General features: G+C 41.7%; 1 protein-coding gene across 16 annotated transcripts in view; it reads left to right on the top strand.

The window, feature by feature from the left end:
* The window catches only part of ncam1b (neural cell adhesion molecule 1b), a 71,166-nt gene extending 52,248 nt beyond the window's left edge, over positions 1-18,918 (top strand). For 3 of the 16 annotated variants that reach the window (XM_035153588.2, XM_035153586.2, XM_035153592.2), the window contains 13 exons: positions 607-757; positions 967-1,154; positions 1,495-1,591; positions 3,735-3,905; positions 4,854-4,982; positions 6,375-6,407; positions 7,524-7,526; positions 8,506-8,630; positions 9,139-9,319; positions 11,499-11,697; positions 12,755-12,871; positions 13,647-14,756; positions 16,784-18,918. In XM_035153588.2, the coding sequence (XP_035009479.1) occupies positions 607-757; positions 967-1,154; positions 1,495-1,591; positions 3,735-3,905; positions 4,854-4,982; positions 6,375-6,407; positions 7,524-7,526; positions 8,506-8,630; positions 9,139-9,319; positions 11,499-11,697; positions 12,755-12,871; positions 13,647-14,756; positions 16,784-16,904 (2,625 nt within the window). In that variant the 3' untranslated portion in view covers positions 16,905-18,918. Of the gene's footprint in view, positions 1-606; positions 758-966; positions 1,155-1,494; positions 1,592-3,734; positions 3,906-4,853; positions 4,983-6,374; positions 6,408-7,523; positions 7,527-8,505; positions 8,631-9,138; positions 9,320-10,246; positions 11,184-11,498; positions 11,698-12,754; positions 12,872-13,646; positions 14,789-16,783 lie in introns of those variants that run through there. The other 13 variants (XM_035153593.2, XM_035153590.2, XM_035153595.2 and 10 more) reach the window with 7 other exon arrangements.
* Positions 18,919-20,741: the final 1,823 nt, after the last annotated feature.

Here is a 20,741-nt window from a genome sequence, read left to right as displayed (position 1 = left end):
GAGCAGGAAGGTCATTTACTCATCTCATTAGCCAGCTGTCAGTTGTTATTCACCAGGTTTCAAACGCTATCTAACCTGGCATGTGTCCTTCAACACTGAAAGTGGGACACATGCTCAATGTGGGTTCAGAGAGATGCAAGCTAATAGAAAAACAAAAAATACACACCACAAGGAATCCACTTAGAATGTTATTTTACAAAAAATGTGTGCAATGACACTAGGTCATAAGTGTCTGACACTATAGAAGTGTTAGTGTGTGAGGCTAATGCTCCGTCTAGTGGCATGCATCAACATATTTCACAAGTTGGTAAGCCCTCGTGTGAAAAGCTCTCAATGGTTTCTAGTGCCTCCTGTCATGAATTATTGATAAGCTCCCCTGTACTGTCAACTGTGTCCTTATGTTTCCACGTCTTTACAGAGCAGAATGTGCCCATTTCATTAATGTAATGTCTGTTCTGCTCATTAAAGTCCCGCTTATTTCTCAGGTCGCACATCTCTCTCTGCTCAAATGGGCTCCGTTGATGTAAATGTGCAATATGGCTGTTGGAAATAACTGATGCGAATGGTTTGTTTTCCTAAACAAAACCCATTTCTTTTCTCATTTAGAGTCTGGATGGGAATGTGGTGGTGAGGAGTGACGCTCGTGTGTCCTCCCTCACTCTGAAGTACGTGAAGTATACGGATGCCGGCTCGTACCTCTGCACAGCAACCAGTGCCATTGGAGAGGATGGTCAGTCGGCATACCTGGAGGTCCGCTGTAAGTATTTCCTTCATCCTCAATAGAAGTGTCTAAGAAAATAAGAAAATAAGATGTTACATCTACAAAATAACCATTTGCTGATCATATAAAGCTCTTAAATTCTCTTTTATTCACGTAGCACTATTTCCAGGTACTGTTAAAACCCCAAAATAAAAAAACAGTTTTGTCAGAAAGTTGGTATCAAGTGTATTTTCTTTGTTTCCTAGATGCCCCTAAAATACATGGTGAAGTGGCAGTGTATACCTGGGAGGGGAATGCAGTGAATATCAGCTGTGAGGTCAAAGCTCATCCCAGTGATGCGTCTATTGTTTGGCTGAGAGACCGACTGCAGCTGCCCAACTCGAACACCACCAACATTAAGATCTTCAGGACTCCATCAGTCAGCTTCCTGCAGGTACAAATCCATATGTCCGGCCATGATTTACTCTTTGTGAAAATAAATCTACACACATACTCGTAGGGTCCTTCATTGCGTACCCCCACACACAACCCTTGTGTCATCAAGATTTAATGAACATAGGCTTGAAGTGAAGGGTTTTCTTTCGGCTCCATTGTGTTAAAAAATCAGATGAATAATTCAGCGCTGGGGAAGCTCACAGCAACAAAAATAGGCTACGCTAATGGACAAATAAAAAGGTCACCTTCAGAGCGATCGACACACAGGTTCGGTTCATCTGTTTTGGTCCACTGCCCTTCATTTATTTGCTTCTTTTTTCTCCATTTTCCTCCTCCAGATAACCCCAGAGTCTGAAAATGACTTTGGGAGCTATAACTGCTCCGCCTCTAATGAGATGGGCACAGAGTCCAAGGAGTTCCTGCTCATTCAGGCCGGTCAGTGATGTTACTGCGTTTTACAAGTTTGTGCCTTGTTTTTCAGGTCATGGTCAAATGTTGAAGTATATTTACTGTGATGTAAAGGGATTGCTAATAGGAACAATTTGTCTGCAGGATGTGCATTGTCAAAAATTGTTTAAAATCCTGGTTATTTGGGATAAATCAATTTCTTGTTTTTCTGGCCAAAGCTTAAAGAGCAGATTTTTCACCCAAATTTCAAAACACCCAGCACAGTGTGAGATTACATGGATCAGTTTGTTTCTATGGTTGATACATTTAGATAAAAAGCCAATCAAACCAATTTCACATAATTTAACGTTACTTCTCTGTGGCTGCTTAAAAACACACCAGATCTAAGCCTTTTAGTTCATACAGGGCTCAGAATCATTATACAGTATTTTCTTGTGCACTAGTATTAACTCTGTCAGCTATTTTTAGATTTAATCTTAGTCCTGAGATAAAAAAAAAAGAAAAGAAAAGCCCATGACAGTTTTAGTCATATTCAGCCAGCCTCACCTTTTAATTCAGGGAATACAAGTTCAGTTGAATAAAACCTCTTTTCACACAAAGGTAGTCACCTAACAGACTTTATTCCAAAACATCCCTCTACATTTTTAACTGTGAATTCTAATAATAGAGAGGTTGCAGTAAACAGTCAGAGACCCATTAAAACAAGCCAAGACCTATAATGTGTCAGTATGGTTGTTTAGTACACCAAAATAAACAAAGCTGACTGGACTCTTGAGTTAAAGTGAGACATCTGAATGCAATGTAGCAGTGTCAATGTTATAGTGAGAAGTTCATATAAGATTAGATTAAATTAAACCTCTGCTTTTAGCTAAATATGGCTTAAAAGTAAAGAAACGTTTATTTAACATCTTTACGACAGGTTACCTCGGTTTCTGTGTGTTGCATCTCAAGGTGTCTCCTCAGGTTTGTGTTCTTCTCACCAGTGATTTTCTATCTGCAGGACACATTCCCTTTTTTCTATCTGTTCAGATGTCAACCTGTTTTTCTGCTGTAATGTTCTTTTCTCTTCACTAAATTTGACCAGATCTCCTCCAGCCTTTTACTGCACAACTAGGTCCAGTGTAACTGTTATGATGCTGCTGCAGAATCACCAGAAAAGACTAGCGTGCGAGAAATGAGATTTGAAGAGCAGCCTTTTTAAGAAATGAATCATTTAAAAAAAAAAAAATGCTCTGTGTAATTGAATCTCCTGTGTGGATCAACATTGATGCCGTCTCCTCTTACTCATGGAAAACAGTTAATCAAAGTTACGGCATTTCACTTAAACACCAGATCACCACCAGCTGATGCCATAGACTGTATTCTAACCAGCACATTAGACAAATGGAGCAGAGAGCAGGGAGTCAATGCAACTCTTAACCCACAGGGTCAAGTGAATGAATTGAAAACACCACATGCTGCACTTAGAGCAGGATACGGATAACTGAGGTAATTACAGTCAACCTTCTCATTCAGTACACAACTGTGCTCTAACCAGAGTGTGTGAGTTCAGCCACCAGCACTTATATATGGATATAGTTGTATTTTGCTGTAGTGGTTGAACCAACTTAAGGTTGTTCAGTTCAATAAACTTGATAAATATGTTTTTTTCCTAATAACTAAATAGTCAGATAATCCTGTTCAACACGAATCACATATTTTTTACACAAATCTAAAATTAAGTGATGATTAATAATCACAAGTCTCATTTTCAGCCTGATTTCTAATTCATTTTTTTTCCTCCAGCACCAGCTGTTTGTAATTTGATTCTGTTTTCTTTCAAAAAGCTGCTAATTTTCACTGATTTTCTTTGTGCATCATTTCAGACTGACGTCGGATCAGCTGTCCCTTGAATCAGTTTGAATTTGAATGTTTTTCTCTACCTTTATTTTTTTCTAAAATGATGACACGAGTGTGCAGCTTTTCAGTGCAAGAGAAACGTCTCTTCACTGTCAAAAGTCATAGATTCCTTACAAAGAAGATGGAGCCAATTTCCTATGTAATTTGGAGCCATTAGGAGTTGTGAGCTCACTCTCAAAGTGTAATGGAACAATGGAGTCTGACAGTGTTGGTGCGCTGCAATCTTACAGGTTTTGTTGTAATCACACAGCATTTCCTCCTTCTTTACCAGAGGTGCCGTCGGCTCCGTTCATCAGCGAGGTGAGACCCTTCTCCACCTCAGCACAGATCCAGTTTGCGGAGCCCGATTCCACTGGAGGCGTCCCTGTCCTGAAGTACAAAGCGGAGTGGAGGACGCAGGGCAGGGGCAGCTGGGCTCAGGAGGTCTACGTGGTTGAAGATGGTGAGAACGTGAGATGTAACAAAAATGGGTTTTGCTTTTTGGGAAAAGATGAAGAGGTGTATTTTAACAATCCAAGCACATCGCCCGGGTGCATTTAGAGTGTGTCCAAATCCACCTTTTCCAGTTTAATGGTGAAAAATTGGTCTCTGCGCCAGTTACATGGTTCAAATGGGTTGTACTTCGTCTCTTAATCAATCATGGGTGGGTTTAGGGTTTGACATGCATTTGCTTTAAAAGCCAGGTGCACTTGCACTGCAGCAGATTACTGGTATAAGGGTGGATTTTGCCAGGTGAGAGGAAACTGTGTAACTTGTGTGTTGTGCAGCTGCCTTTGTAGGAGAATTTATTCATTCATAATAGTCTTGAATAAGTTAAAATATTAAAAATACATTATGGTTATGTCTTAATTATGTTAACGTTCATTTAACGCGACTTCCATTGACCTTCAAAATCAGTTTTCTAAGAAAAATGTTTTGACAGTCTGCATATTTAGTCTTGTCTCTGTGTTAAAGTTCTTTATCAATGATACAGATATTAACATTTGTTAATGAAATTACAAAAAAGACGATAGATACGGTCTGTCTCTGCCTGTAGTTGAGAGATAACATGGTATTTCACCTTATCTTTAATAATGGGAAAGTAATTCTGATATCACTTAATATCTGTTGTACTTTACATTCACACTGGTCCTAAAAGTCTGAGCTGTTTGCATAAAAGGATTTTTATGATTTTGCAATCAAAATCATCTCTAAATAGATTTACCCCTTTTTTAAATATATTTTTATATATGGAATAGTATTAGGGTTGAGGAGTTGAGCTAATCCCTGTTTAATTGTGATGTAATTATGCATATTTTGTAGGAACAGTGGATGTGTTTGTTTTACTGCTGATGAAAATGATCAAGGTGTTCTCAGCATGGATCGCTCTGCCTCTGATATGTTGCAACAGGCGCCATCAGTGAGGTGACCATCACCGACCTGAAACCAGAGGGCAACTACGAAATGAAGTTGTCTGCCATCAACGGAAAGGGTGAAGGTGAAAGCAGCCCGGCAGAGTTCTTCAAGACGGAGCCTGTCCGTAAGTGACTTTCTTTAACCTCTGTCTCCACTAACACAATTACCTGAGCTCCCTCCTCTCTGTCCTGGAAGGAGAGCTGCTCGTCTGTCCCATTGCTGATCTAGAAACTCATTGAAGAAGAGAGTTTCTCAGCAACACACAGGTCAGCACTGACACTGTGGGTGTCACAAAAGAAAAGAGACTTTTCAGTTTGAAGTCTGTCCTGCTCTGTTTGGCTGTTTTTCATGAAGTGCCCTTGAAATCCCAGAACTCATGAAACATATATATCATCATGTTCAAGTGGTTTAACAGCCTCTTGATTAAATTAACACTTGGATCTAATCACACAATATTTAGAAATCCACAGTTTTACAGCACGTTATTAGGCTCGTTATGTGTTTGCAAATCATGAATTTCAATATGAATGTGACTTATTGCATAGTTCTCTGAATAGCAGCCTTGTGGTGAGTCTTCAACTCATTATTTAGCTTGTAGCGCCCTCTGTTGGTTGGTTACGTGTCTTTATAGGAGAATCTGCTGCCTCCTGTTGGAATCCCAGTGAATGTGCCTCGTGACTTATAATTGATTCCATTTTTATTTTAACATCTTTTGATTCTGTCCGTGTGCTGCCCATCTCCACATGTTTCCATTTTTAAAACATTTTAATCACCCCCTTTTTCATTAATTTACCATAATCTGTCAGATGTATCAATCAGATCACACTTACAAAAGTGATTCATCTCTTTTTGTTCAGCTCTCGGTTTGATTTAAATCTTTCATGTGTTAGATGTTTTAAAATTCAGTTCATCAGTAATAAATAAGACAAATAAACCTTTGGATTCATGTGTTTGCAGAACATTATCTTACCCAGTTCAACTGTGCTTTGTATCCACATGTCCCACCTCTGTCTCTGTTGTTTGTCTATCTCTTCATGCACATTGCTCACATACAATTTAAACCCATGACAAAGAGCAAAAGTCAGTGTCTATTCAATTAAAATTGCTTGTTTAAGGAGTAAAAGTCCAGGACGAAGACAAAAAGTAAATCTTTTATGTTTTTTGGTTTTAGAATAGTAATTTCTTACACTGAACAAAGTGTTTGATGTCTGTGTTAAAGACTAATTAGAGTACCCAGAATAAATTAGCTGGAATATTTCCAGGAAACATAATTTAAGAAAAAAGATGCTTCACTTTCTACCACCTTTGAAGCGGTGTCTTAAAACAGGCTACTGTGCCTCATTTCCAACATAAATGTGGCAGTCATTAAAAAACATGCTTTGTTTCCTCCCCTGTGTGTCTGCCAGGAGCCAGTCTTGGTAAACTCTTCAGTGAAGTGTTATTACAGAGATCCAGGTAGATGTTTATGTAGACGGCTGATTCTAATTGCCTGATATCTTCTCTTTTATGTCCCTAGACGGCACTTTTCGTTTTTTCACTGAAGACACAGGTTTGTTCTGTAGTGAGAAAAATAGACGATTAGTTTTTTTACTGCTGTAGCTGTTTCTTTTCAGTACAGGATATCCCCGGCACCCTGACTGGTTAGCTGCATTTATAATCATTTCTAAGCATAGAACAATATCCTCCTAGAAACTGTGACCTTGTTTGGCCTGATCATCCTCGACTCCTCTGTCTTTAGATTGTATTTCACCCACATCACACGAGTTGACAGCTGAGTAATACAAATATGAATATTGGTGTAATTTTTGATCTGCAACCTATGAGATCATCTCGATTGAAGGAGACACATCATGCTCACATTCAGGTTCATAATATTCATTTGGGTTAATACTTGAAAAGGTTACACGCTCTGATGTTCAGAAAACTCATCTCTTTCCTCAAAATGTCCATTGCTGCAGCTCCTCTTTTCAGCCTCCTGGTTTTAGCCCCTCCCTCTTTAACACCCCCCCCCCCTGATAAAGCCCAGTCTGCTCTGATTGTTCAGGGGCATGCATGTCTGGCATGTCAGACTAGCATTGAGGCGTGCGTTATGCATCGTGATGTCATGTGAGGTTATGTGACATCACAATGATGGGGAAGTATGAGCCGGACTAATGAGGAGGCGTTTCAGGACTTTCAGGAGCAGTGCTCTCTGTGGGGGAGGGGAGCTCTCTGTACTGCAGACTTTGGGCTTTTTAACTTGTACATACACAACAAAAAAATCTAGAAAAGGACATTAGAGGAAAGAAACACTGAAAAAGCAGAATATGTCTCCTTTAAAGTCAGTATCATGAATTATTGGCAGATATGCAGTTTACGAGCCGTAGTTTGGGAATGTTTACATCAGGATTAGATCAGCATTTAATAAACTGCTGCCTTGCAAATTACAGAGTCGATAAAGATAAGAGGATAAAGCTGTTCGAAGTCCATTACCCTTTTCACATTGAAAACCCAACCAGATGAGTTTCTCTGCTCAGTTGTTGTGTTATTTGTCCTCTACCTGTATCTAAGTTCTGTCATCTGTTGTCTTCTATGTTTGTCTTCTTCTTTCGACCGCTCACATGTGCATTTCATGTGACTGTTGTTTGCCTTGCATGGTGCTGATGATCCCCCCCCCCCGCTCCAGAAGGTAACCTGACATTGCAGATTTTTTGAGAGAAGATTCCTAACTGTAACCGGAGAATACCCTGCAAATTAAACAACACATTAATTGCTTCTACTCAATCATGTTAATACGTGTCTACCTCAGTCATATTAATCAAGTCATTTAGACATTTGCCTCAGCAGGATAAATGAGCGGGAGCCAGAGCTGTCGTCGCAGTAATACATAACAGTCAGGAGTGTTTAATATCAGCGTCACTTGGACAGTACTGATAGCACGCTACCTGAGGGATGTTTCCTCTCCTCCTTTTGGTCGCCTTACTATAAATCAAGTTTGTAATATACATTTTTGCTTTAATCACATGAGAATCATAATCTGTGTCGTCCTATCTTCCCTCAAAATATGGCTCCTTTCTGCAGTGTCCTGGTTCCCAACAGCTCCCGGTCTCCTGCTCAGTGCTCCTACCATACACTGTACATCTTCCATGTTGTTTGTCATATTTAATCGTAGTGTCAATACCATCACTCCAGGCTATATCCACTAACAGGGACTGGTGAGTTAATCAGGTTTTCCAGAACCTGGGAGTCAGTACAGTAAAAGCTCAGTCACCGTGAATCTCTAAAGCTGAGTGGAATAAGATCAGAGGCCCTCGTTCTGAGTGTCTGTGCTCAGCTGCTCACTCATGTTTGGTGGAACGTCGGTACATTTTGTGCCAGTTGAATGTTACTCAGCAACTCGGACTGAGTCAGATAAACATGTGACTGTGAGTCATTTGGCAGATGGTCTGAGTTCAGACAAACCATCTTGATGTGAGTGATTAAAGAAGGACAAGAAGAGAAGCCAGTTTCAAACTTTCTTCAAACTTCTAACGTTTCCTGTCACTTTTTCATTCTGTAATAAATAAAGGTGGACTGACATAACTGCATTTTGCTGCTTCTTAGCAAACAAGACGTCTAGATCTCTACACCAGCATCTCAGTGACCTCTGTGCTGCTCATGTGTTGTAGGGAATCCCAACCCTCCTAAGCTTGAGGGGGCTGTTCAACCTAAAGGTAACTCGCTCAGAGTCAGCTGGATCAAGCAAGACGACGGCGGCTCACCCATCTTACATTATCTCATCCGCTACAAACCAGTGAGTATGTTTATGGTTAGGATAGCTGACAGTGAGTCTATATATCATTTAAGGCAACAACACTTTTAATCATATCAATCGTTTAAATGATTTTAAGCTAAAATGCCCCAAATCTCTCAAATACTGTTAAATATGACATTTTGCTAGTTTATGATAGTAAACTAAATATCTTTGAGTTTTCTGATAAATTATTTTGAGTATGTTAAGTAAATTTTCCTAACTTTTATTTACGATTGCTCAAGCACTCATTTATTAGCATTCATTTTACTGTGACGCTTCCTAATGTTTGAAAACTTTAATTGTTTAACTTGTCGTCTAATTATTTCATGTTCAAGCCTTCATGTTAATGCACTTAGAGCGGAAACAAATTGTTTAATTGATTATTTTATCAACAGAAAATGAATCAGACAAAATCAGTTTTCAAGCAAAAATTTTCTTCATGGTTCAAGAAACGTTTTACATTTTTCAGACATAAATGTACTTACTAAATATCTGTCTCTGTCCTCAGATACAAGCGTCAGAGTGGAAACCAGAGATCCGACTACCCAGCGGCAGCGAGTACGTGGTTCTCAGCAGCCTGGAGTGGGACACAGAGTACAATGTGTATGTGGTGGCAGAGAATCAGAAGGGCAAGTCCCAGCCAGCGAGCATGTCCTTCAGGACGTCCACGCAGCCAGAAGCCATCCCAGGTACCCTCCCTCAAGTCACCCACACTAAACTGGAACTAAACAGCCAGAAAACTGAGGAGCCAAACTCAAAGCTCCAAGCCCGAGCACCAAGTTCTATTTTTAACTCTATCTCTGAAAGGTGAATGACAACTAAATAAATCTACAAGGGAAAAAAAATGATTTCCTGGACAGCTGATGGCCAAATCTGATTTTCTGGCTCAAATTTCTCACTTTAAAGTTTTGACAGCTCTCGCTAAATGAGCTTGAGTTTGCGCTCACAGAACTGGGACAGTCGCTCTCCTTTGTTAACTGTTCAAATAGCAGATAGACTGGGTAGTTTGTCCCTTTACAGATGCATCCTTTGAATTGACCCGTGATAACCTCAGATTAACTCGAACCTCGAGGTAGCAGTAGCAGTTTGTTCCTTTTTAACCAACCGTCGAAAAATGCCAGCCTGTTAGATTCGCTTTAGATGCTAGATGCTGCCGAGTGCTTTCCTGAAACATCACGGCACACCATTACGTTTTCCTCTCACTTCTTTTCTAATTCATTTTCCAATCCAAAGCATTTTCACTCACTCACCTCTGAGGCACCATCGAGTCAACATGTAGCCCCCCGTGCTGTGCTTTCGCTTTGGTCTGTGGCTGTTTCTTTTTCTCCCCTTGATATAACTTTTATTTATTTTTTTGGTTGGTTTTCAGACCTGACACATTTTCACTTTCTCTCTTCCTCTGTTTTCCCCACCCTTCTCTTTTTGTTCCTCTGTTCTCTTTCATTCCCTCCCCCTGTACTCGTCCTTTATTCTTTCCCTTTCTCTCTCTCTCTCAATGGTCCTGCTCTTTTGCCTGGCCCTGGACATTGCTGTGGTGGATCACGTGAACATTTTCGTCTCGACCTGTGTGCATTTTGGTGTTTTCGGGGGGTTTGTGCTGTCTTCAACCCCTTCAGCCACTCAGGGCTGCTCATCTGTGACATGCTCTTTGGTATCACTCATCTTGTCCCTCATCTCTGTACTTCTGCTCTCTTAGTTTTTGCGGGGGAGTTCACAGAGTAAAGGAGAGCTCGCCTTTCCTCTGGCCTGGCTGTCTCTCTGGATGCATTCACTCCTTAAAACAGACTTTGTCAACGACAGACTTGGTCCTGTGTAGCTTGAGAACAGACCAGACAGACGTGCTTAACCAAAGGCAGTGGGAAACCTGCGCCTCCCACAGACTCACTCTGCTCAGCATTAGCCCGTCATCAGCCCTAGACAACAGAGACGAGTGCCAGTTTACAGTGATGAATAATAGTGGAATTGAAATGAAGTTATTGTAACAATAGCACTTAGAACAGAGCAAAGGCTGAGTGCTGGACCTGTACGTTTACATAAACACTGTATTATATTCCTAAATTAATCACAAAACTTTGCATATGTTCTGTAAATGTTTAAAGATTAACGTTTACATTTTTTTGAACAGAGACAGCTAACCTAAACTATTTGTAATGATGCCACAGATAAGCTGTGCACAGAATTATCACAAGGGAACTTATTTTTGTGCTGATTACTAAGACAAACATCCAGATGTTTCACACGCATGTATCAAATATTTGAAAAATACCAGTTTTTACACCTTTATAACTGGAAGGTGCTTTACTCAGCTGTGGATTCATTAGCAGACCTTGTTTACCTGTAAATTGTTGCTGTCAGAGTTGAATTTATGTGTAAACAGAAGATATTTTAGAGAGTCAGTCTTCTGCTAGAATTAAACATGACTTTACACAAACCGTGATGATGCATTACAGCTTTTTGTACGTTTATTTTGTCCTGCATGTGTCTGTAACTAGCAACTCAGTGTAAGCGTTGGTTTGCTCTTCTTTCTAATACCAAATAAATGTGTTGAATATTTATTTTTGAAATGTTTTCTTTAAGGACAGCCTCACTAACCCGATTGCATATACATTCCTCAACATGCTTCATATTTACAACAAAGACATATAAATAATGAAACACGAGTGAAGACAAACACACTGCAACCTAATACACACAGAGACAACTAGATTGTATCAGTGCTCACAGCAGGTGAGTGGTTTCTGTTTTCTGGGAGCATTTGTGGTTACAGTAGCAGAGCAGCACATCATTGAGTTGTTCCTGGCTGTTTGTACAAAAGTGTCACGCTGCAGCTCTGTGCTCTCCCTCCCTCACGTCTCCTCCGTCTGGCAGATATGGGTGAGGAGGCAGCGCTCTCCATGGGCATCATGATCTGGGCAGGGATCCTTGTTGTGGTGTTTCTGCTGCTGCTGCTGGCGGTGGACGTCACCTGCTACTTTGTCAACAAATGTGGCCTCATCATGTGCCTCTGCGGCAAATCTGGCACCGGGACCAAAGGACACAACCTGGAGGAGGGCAAGGCAGCGTTCGTGTGAGTATTAGAGACAATTAGAGTACAAGGGGTTCAGTCGTTTCAACACTGACCCTCAGTCAGAGTAACATCTCGGCCCAGATATACTGTAAATCTTCATATGTACATTTTATTTTCTCAATCTGGTGAAATAGATATTTTTTAAAGTTGCTCTCATCAATATCTGTATCACTTGACAAACACTGACAATTATCACCTGACTCTGCGTTTCCCTCGAGCTCTACAAAGATCTTTCACATCTCTCTGGTGATGGTTGTGTTTTAACAACCCACAACTTTTCTGTTAACTTGTTGTGGATGATCAATTCGTTTCCAGCTGCAGCAGGAACTCCTTTCAGCAAAAAGCTTGAATAAACACACTCACGCACCTAGAATCCCTGTCCACCTCCAAACAGTCCACAGACAGAGTTAGAGGCAAGCTGATGAACATAGGAGCGTTGAACTGTTAAAGGACTTTTCTAGTCTGTATTAAAACAGTATGTGTTCCTTTAAACACTCAAGCCTGACTTTGTTCATTCTTTCCTAATATAGCTTATGGCATATTTTCTATTCCAAACATATATATTCCAAAGTTCATCTCAAACGTAAGAGGCTTGAGCCATCTGAGTTACACAAATCCTGTGGATTTCTACCCAGCATTGTTAGATCTCTGCCAGGTATTAATGCAAAATATACAGTGACTTCATTTAGAGATAAATCTGCACAAGATCTCACCTAACTCCGTTTTTTACCTCCTTCAGACAATATACAACAGTAGCAGTAGATGGGAAATCTTCCTTGATTGAAAAAAAGTGATTTCGAAATTAATTAAATTTGTCCATCACATTCATTGTGAAAACACAGACACAGGCAAAACACAGAACAGAGTGAACAGCACCACCCTGAGGCAGGGAGGGAGAACAACACCATAAATCACACATATACACATTGTGACTCAGTCATAACAGTCTGCTCAGCCTCTTAGCTGCATTTCTTTCATCGACAGTATTCACCACAATAATCTGGTCTTCAGGTTGTGCTAAGAGACAATATCATATTGTACATTCACTGTTTTACAGGAAAGATGAGTCCAAAGAGCCAATAGTGGAAGTCAGAACAGAGGACGAGTACACAGCCAATCACAACGCAGCAGGACCCACAGAACCCAATGAAATGACACCTCTCACAGAGCCAGAGTAAGTAGGAGCTGACTCACAGCACACCGCCTTTTTACTGCTCAAGTCTTTTTTAGCTGTCGTACATTGCACTCCACTTCAAAGAATAATCACGTTGTTCAACAGGACGACATTTGTCCCTTGAAATTCTCTGAAACCTGGAGGTCATTCTTGAGTGGAGTCCACTGAACTACCGCTGTTGCTTTTCTGTTTTTTATTCCCACTCAGAGGGAAGTACTGCACTTTGTGTTCCTCTCTCCAGCCGCTGGAGATTTTCTGTCTCATTATTACCAAGGTTGAAGCAATACCAGTTAAAGACACAGAGAGGCTTTAGTCCTCTTTAGTGTGGTCACCTCATGAAGCCATTTGACAACCTCAGCAGCCATCTGTCATATCAGCAGTCTGGAAAAAATGAGATTACACAGTATGAGATTATCACTGGTACTGTTTAACCCTCCGAGGTGGTTCTGCGTGGTGCTGTAGTTCAGCAGGAGTGCAGGACTGGTGCCTTTTTACTAAATTAGTCGTCCCAGTCGGTGTACTCCGTGTTGGTGTGTGTATGGGATGTATCCTTTAATGTCCACTCACAGCATGACGCCTTCTTTTTCTTTTCTTTCTTTTCCTCACTAGGCTTAAATACTTGCTGGTTTTTTTTCAGTTCTTTTTGTCTTTGTGTGATTTTCTTTTTCTAAAGCCAACTAATCCCTCTGCATGCTCTTGTCCGAGCCACCCTTCCTCTGTCACAGTCACCCTGGTGTCTAGTCTGTGTGTCTCTGTTCTCTCCCTGCTCTCTCAGGCTGGCGGCTTTCACTGCTGCTCTGGCACTGGAAACCCTCTCGTCCGTAGCCACCAACTCTGACACAGCCACTGCAACAATTGACCCTGCTCAGGACAGCCCCTCTAGCGAGTCCACTACCCTCACTTTTAGCCTGTCTACCCCGGCCAACGACCCCTCACCCACCCCCATCAGGGCCCCGGCCCCGACTCCAGAGTCAAATGTGACCCCGCTGGCCCCTATACTCTTCACGGCTGCCATTGAGGCTAAAATGGCCCCGTTAGTAGAACAAAGAGGAAGTTACGCCCCGGAAGAACAGGAGAAAATAACCACCCCTCCTTGTACCCCTGAAACACCTAAACCTCAAAAATCTGGGACACCAATACCACCGAAACGTAGACACTCTCCCAAACTTGCCGCACTGAATGCTAAAGGTAGCCCCCCTGTATCTCCACTCGCCACGTCCTCCCCGGCATCCTCTCCCGCTCCCGACACCAAGAAAAAGGCTCCGAGCCCACCGGTTGCCAAGCCCCTGACGAAACAAGACCCTGTAGCCTTAGCCTTCGAGATACCAGCGCAAACTGCCTCCGCTCGAGCAAACACTGCCCCTCCAAAACCAGACACCGATTCAAACGCCACTGCCCCAGATTCCAGTGGGCGTAGCCTTACTGCCTCCGACACCAACAACCCCTCCGACCAAACTGTTGACAGCAACACACCCACTGCCAAAGATGCTGCTACCAGCTCTCCCTCAGTGACCCACACTGCTCTTAATGCTGAAGAATCTGCTCCTCTAGTTGCAGACGTCCCCTCTCCTCTTCCCGTTACTACCATTCCTACTCCTGCCCCCCCTCGTCCCCAGGGGCTGGTCTCCAATGATCTCCACACAGCGCCATCAGACATGTACGACTTTCTAACCCCCGACGTGGGGCCCAGATTTAGTGCAGATTTAGACTTAGAGCTGACAAATGGGACAGAGAGACGCTTCCTCCCCCCCGCAGACCTTATTAGCTTAGAGAGCCCGCCCTCTGCCCCCTCTCTGCCCAATGGAGACGGCGCAGACCTCCCCCCCTCTGGCCCAGTTCTGGACGCATCAGAGACTCTGGCCAAGACTGCTCCTGTCAACGATGAGTACGGCTCCCTCTAGAGGTTTATCTGTGTGTGTGAGTGTGTGTGTAATTTGTATGCCCATTCATTCACCACCGCATCTTGCCATTGACCACACAATATGAAATATTGTAATGGTAAACTGTGGTAATGACATTGGGATAGAGGAGTGATATGATGGTTTTCTTTCTTTATGCTCGTGTGTGACAGTTCTTCATTGTGGGGTCTCGACGTTCTGCAACATTCACCACAAGTACAGATAAGCCTCTTTCAGACATGCTGCGCATTACAAACGTGTGATGACGATTTTAGAGAACGATCTCATTTTTTAATTAGTAGAAATTAGTGTTAGACCTTTATCGTAAGATAGTTTTCCACGCTTGATTTCTGTAAATCTTCAAACAGGACACACGTGTTCAGGGTAATGTCAGATTAACGTAGAGGCTGCAGCAGTGTTACAACCAAGTGTGCGTCCAGGTGTAAGGGAAGCAACACAGCGCTGATGTTAACTGGCAAAGTAGCCTTTTATTTTATTAGTGCAAGTAAAGAACCACATAAGCAATACTAACCAGCATTGAACAAGGTGAGGAACAATGGGTGACGCCAAATCATAAAATAAGTAAAAAGCTCGACCTCTTCCTACACCCAGTCTCTACTCCCCTGAGTCGGTCAGGGTTTCTTGAGCTAGAGCCGGGGAACACTGGATTCTAACGCCAGTGGACAGTGCAGGGCGGCGCTCCAGGAGGAATCCCCTGGAAGTGCGTATGATGGAGGAGTGGTTAACCTGAGTGAGAACAGAAAACACTGCACCTAATCAGCAGTAAGGAAACAGCCGAGGCCCCTGACAAGCAGGGACAAAGTAAACCAGTCCAGTTGTTTAAAACTAATGTATCACTGAAACACTAAAGCCGGTGATATTCTGTACTTTTCATATTATCAACCAGTTTTTCTGTGTATTCAAAACCTGACATATCTCAGTCCTCTGCTCCATAGAGCTGCCTCCTAGAAATAGAAAGGCTCATACATCTGCCAAACACTCCCCTTCAATCCCATTAAGCTTCTTCAAATTGTACACAGTAAAAATGCCTGATTCTTTTCTGTGATAACGACAGAGAAAAACATTCCTGGATCCGCCCCAGATCCAGATCCAGCCCAAAATGAAATGGCTTCTATCTTGGCCCGTCTAACATCATCTCACCAAATTGTAATAAAGTCGGTTGAGTGGTTTTTGCTCGATCCTGCTAACAAAACAACACCTCCTTGAAGGTAACAACAATAACCAGACATGCAGTTTCTCATCCATGCCATCATCATGGATGACATTCTGTATATATCCAGAAAAACTGACATTATGTGAACAAATAGAATTTAAATGAGTCAATTTTATAAAACAGGCAGAAGAGTGAGGCGAGTGTTCAAAGTGTCATTAAGTCTTTAACAGAAAGATAAGTTGTAAATGTCACTGACTGAAAACTTCATCCAGTTTTAAACTCTTATACACCAGAGGCAATGAGGCTCTTTTAAACAGTCCTCTCATATCTGAATAAAGTATAAATCAAACACCTGGAGACCAGCGATGTCACAGAGTCCATGTCTGATGTGGACCTCATTTTAATGACAATAACATTTAGTCTCAGGCAGTAACTGGACGCCTCTGAGTAAATCCTCAGTCGCTGTGCTAAAGACAACGGAGGCCTGGCGTGGTTGTTCCTGCTCTGAGCTGCAGGCGGCGTCTACACAAACACATTCTGTCTGATCACAGTCTCTCTGAGGTAGAACTAAACTCATCCGTACGGACTGTGTAAGTCTAGAAATGGATTATGTGAGTTTGTCATTATCTGTTTAATTTTATCTAACTGTTGTCAAAGGTGGTGAAGAAATATGTAAGAAGACGTCTAAACGCGGGGTCTTCTTACATATTGGGTGAAGATGTCATTGAGAGTAAATGGTTCAACTTGTGTTTGTTTGCTGGGATTTGGTTTTTTCTTGCCGGAGACGATCAGATTTCTAATTTTGATCTCTCCTCTTCCCCCCCCCCCAACCATTTGCAGGAAGCTTTTTTCCGACGAGAAAGTCAAGCTGGAGGAGGCAGGATTTTCAAACGCCCTGACAGAGATCGCTGCAGAACACAACAGTGTCATGCAGACAAAAACCACCGAGAGCAAAGCATGATGGGCCGGGGGAACACCCCAGCCTGATTCCAAAACATTTTGTGCGGCAGCAGCGGCGACGAGCAAGAAACACTGCAGGAGTTTTGATTTCCAGTGCCCTTAACTACATATTCAAAAACACACATGTCGATTGGTTAGAGTGCACTTTGACTGTGCTTTTATTTCTGAAATGTTTACGACACCGGAGGAGCTCATCTTTAGTTCATAAGAGATTTATTTTATTTTTTTATTCTTATTCTATTTAACCAGTCCGGATTGAAGGATGAACAATCTCTTATTTTAACGATTGCCTGGTAAATATATGAAATTAGACTCTACTTTCTATTGTGCTTACAGTTTAAATCGTCATTACACACAAGCATCTGATTATTATTGAGAAATGTAAAAAAAAACTTTAAAAAAAGACTTATATATAGAAATTATTTTTCTTATTTTAATGTTCTACTGCTCAAAAGTAAAACTGTTGCATTTTATTTTTGTTTGACTTTTAATTTGAGGGCTAGTCTCATGAATTGCTTGTTCTGCATGTCTGACCTGCAAGTGGTTGTAAAAGTTGTTTTGTTTACAAGGTTTATTGTTTCACTCTGTGTGATACAGGATGTTTCATCTCAGAAACACTGGCATCAATCAAACATAGGCCCGAGTTCAACGTTTGGATTAAAACCATATTAGCTACGGTGATAAAAATGCAAGATTAACCCAGAGCCGGCTGCAGGGGGAACATAATCCCACAACACGTTGACGGTTTGGCCCATTTTACGATCAAATTTATTCAGTCTGTCACTGCCTTCCCACAGCGTTGCTTCCAAATATTCATTAATAAAATGCATTTGATTAAATGAGGCAGCTCAGCGAACGCAAACATTCAGAGAAAAACAAACCGAAAAGTGCTGGTTCTCAGTTGAGGGTTGAGGAGCCCTGAACCGAGCGAATGTCTTGTGATCTTGAGCTAAATATAAGCCACGTTATTTGTTTTCGGGGGGGAAACGACTTCGACAGCGATCACTTCCTCCTCCTCACGTTAGAACACAACAAAGCTCCGGCTTCGTGCGTCGACTCGTGCTTTTGAAGCGAAAAAAAAAATTAAACAAGGACTCAAAAGCACTTTTGTACTATTTAAAAACGACAGAGATTTCTTTTTTTTCCATTCCTGCCTGCAAGCTTGTGCACTGTGCCTGTGTGTCAGTAGAGCGTCTCGTCATCAGTTTCTATGATAACCTGTATAGCTTCGTCGTGAGAGATTTAGCCTTTTTCTTTTGATTTGGTATATTGTATTATTAGAAGAAAAAGTACGATAAATGGACTAATGTGGTCATTATAACACGTGTAGTGTATTAAACTGTCCGTCTCTGGTCACAGCACTTCTATATATTGCCAGCTATAGTGAAGGGAGGTGTTTTTGAGCCTTGGCATGAATTCAGTCAGTACTTTATAACATATAACTACAAGGCAGATAGACGTGCCCGTGTTTGTTTGGGGCAAATAGTTATCATCTTGATTTAATGAGTGTTACCCTGTGGGGCTTGTTCTGGCATAAATACACCGTTTTTTTATTTCACTCCCCAGTTGTTATTCAAGTGTTCTTGTAATGTGGTCTTTGAATTTCTCTCTTCTTTTTTTTTTTTTTAGTTATTGTCTTTTTGTACAACAACAAACAGCAAAAAATTAAAAAATAAAAATAAAAAAACAAACTCACTCACGAAGAGCGACTGCTTGACATGTTCTGGATCCACTGACAGGAAGCAGGGTGCCCCCCCTCCACCAAACAGAAGATCAAACTTTTTTTTTTGTTAATAATAGATGTAATGTTAAAAGAAGCAGATTTGAGATGTATCAGAACAAAATGACTAAATAAAACCCACCTTGGACTCCTCCGCTGTTCCCACCTTGCTTCCCTGGTCTCTGGACGCTCCTTTTGGTTTTATTGGGTCCAACTCAGAGACGACCTGTTGTGTACAGTCTGAGTGAACAACCCCGTTTACAGAATAAAAAGAAAAACGGTTTCCAAATCTAAACCTGTCGTGGTCCAATTTATTTATATAAAGATTTGTTATTTCTCTTTTTATTAAACAAGTGTCTCCTCTTAGACTGAGAGCGTGCAGTGACATGTAGTGAACTGGAGATGGCGCTATACACCTGTGTACCACTCTTTATTTTTTTTTGTTTTCGCCATGTCATGGACACAGGACTGTTGACAGAAAGGTCACAGCGCGAACAGGTTGTGTCTTGGCTGCTCGGTCCCCGGGGCTCCTGGCCCGGAGAAGACGGGGCTCGGATAAACACGTGTTACATAATGTGCGGGAGTTAAGTTAATACTTCCAGGCCCATGTCAGAAATACTGATGAGCTGGGGGGGGGGGTATTTTCAGCTGTGGCATGTTCTCCCCCTCGGTCCCTCCGAGTGAGACACGGACCTGAGAACCGGTGTCAACAACAGGAGTGTTGACCGGAGACTGAGCGCCTCCCCTCCCCCTGGTGTCCGGTTCAGCAGCACCTGGATTGTTTCATGTGTTATTACTTCGGTCCTGAGCCTGTCAGGGGTTCGCACCTGTGACGCGTCTCCGTCTGCCGCTGGATGGAGAGACGAGGATCATTCGGGGCCATGACGCCTCCTGAGCCGGTCAGAGCAGCGGCAGGCAGCCGGGGCCACACAGGAACCGACCGGAGGGGCCCTTCAAAGTAAAAGACATGAGCACACGTGAGGTGATGGTGAAAACAAGACGAGAGGAACCATCACTGATCCTCCAGAGAGGAAAGTCACAAATGACACAGCAGCACAAGGGAGGAAATATATACAAATACTAAATACAATACTAAAATGGGGGTAATATGAATGTAGTCATTCCTCTATATACTTCGGGGAGTTGAGTTTACACTTGTACAATAAGAGGAGTGTTCACATCATTCACTTTAGTCAAACTGGCAGGACCTTAATTTAAAAGGTCCAGTGTGTAAGATTTAGGTGAAAGGGATCAATGGGCAGACATTGAATATAAAATAATCTTAGTGATGTTTTCACTAGTGTGTTTCATCTAAATTGTACAAATTGTTGTTTTCTTTACCCTAGAATGGGCCCTTTATATTTAAATACTTTATATATTTACATCAGGAGCAGGTCCTCTCTACGGAGGCCGCCATGTTTTTTTTACAGTAGTTCAAACTGGACAAACTAAACAGCTTTTGAGTTTTTACGACAACTGAAGGCTGCCACATGTTCTCCTTCATGTTTGGAAGTGGAGGGGGAGGGGGAGGTGAGGGGTATTCACCACTAAATTCTACATACTGAATCTTTAAAAATGTCTCCATTACAGCTTAAAGTCCAGCATGAAATATCAGTGTAAAATGTGTAAATGAGAGTTCTGCAATGTTTTTTATTTTTTATTTCCTTAACTTAAAAATAGCAAAAAGTAAAAGTCGCATCATAACCATCCTTCTATCAAAACTCTCTTGCTCTTTCTTCCACATCATTTCAAGCTGTGGGGTATTTTTAGGCAGTTTTATTGAGGTGTGGATCTTTGTCCTGTTGTTGATGCCGCTCTCCTTCATTTCCACTTTCTGACTGGACCGACTGCAGGACACTAGAATCCAGAATTTGCTGATATTTAATGGAATCTACTCTCTTCTCTGTTTCTTTCCCCCCCGGCTGCTCCACAATGATCTATTCACCTCTAAGCTTAACAAAGGAGGAAGTTACTAAACACTGACTTAGTTGGATTTCCAAACTATTTAATATTTCTGTTCCTAATAAGTTGCAGGAGCTGAATTTACTTATTTTCACTTAACAAATTATGTAATTTCTACAACTGTAAGTTGGCAAACACAGACACAAAGAAGTCAAC

Source organism: Hippoglossus stenolepis, chromosome 4, assembly GCF_022539355.2.
Source record: "Hippoglossus stenolepis isolate QCI-W04-F060 chromosome 4, HSTE1.2, whole genome shotgun sequence".
NCBI lineage: Eukaryota > Metazoa > Chordata > Actinopteri > Pleuronectiformes > Pleuronectidae > Hippoglossus > Hippoglossus stenolepis.
This window is presented reverse-complemented; position numbering and strand designations above follow the sequence as displayed.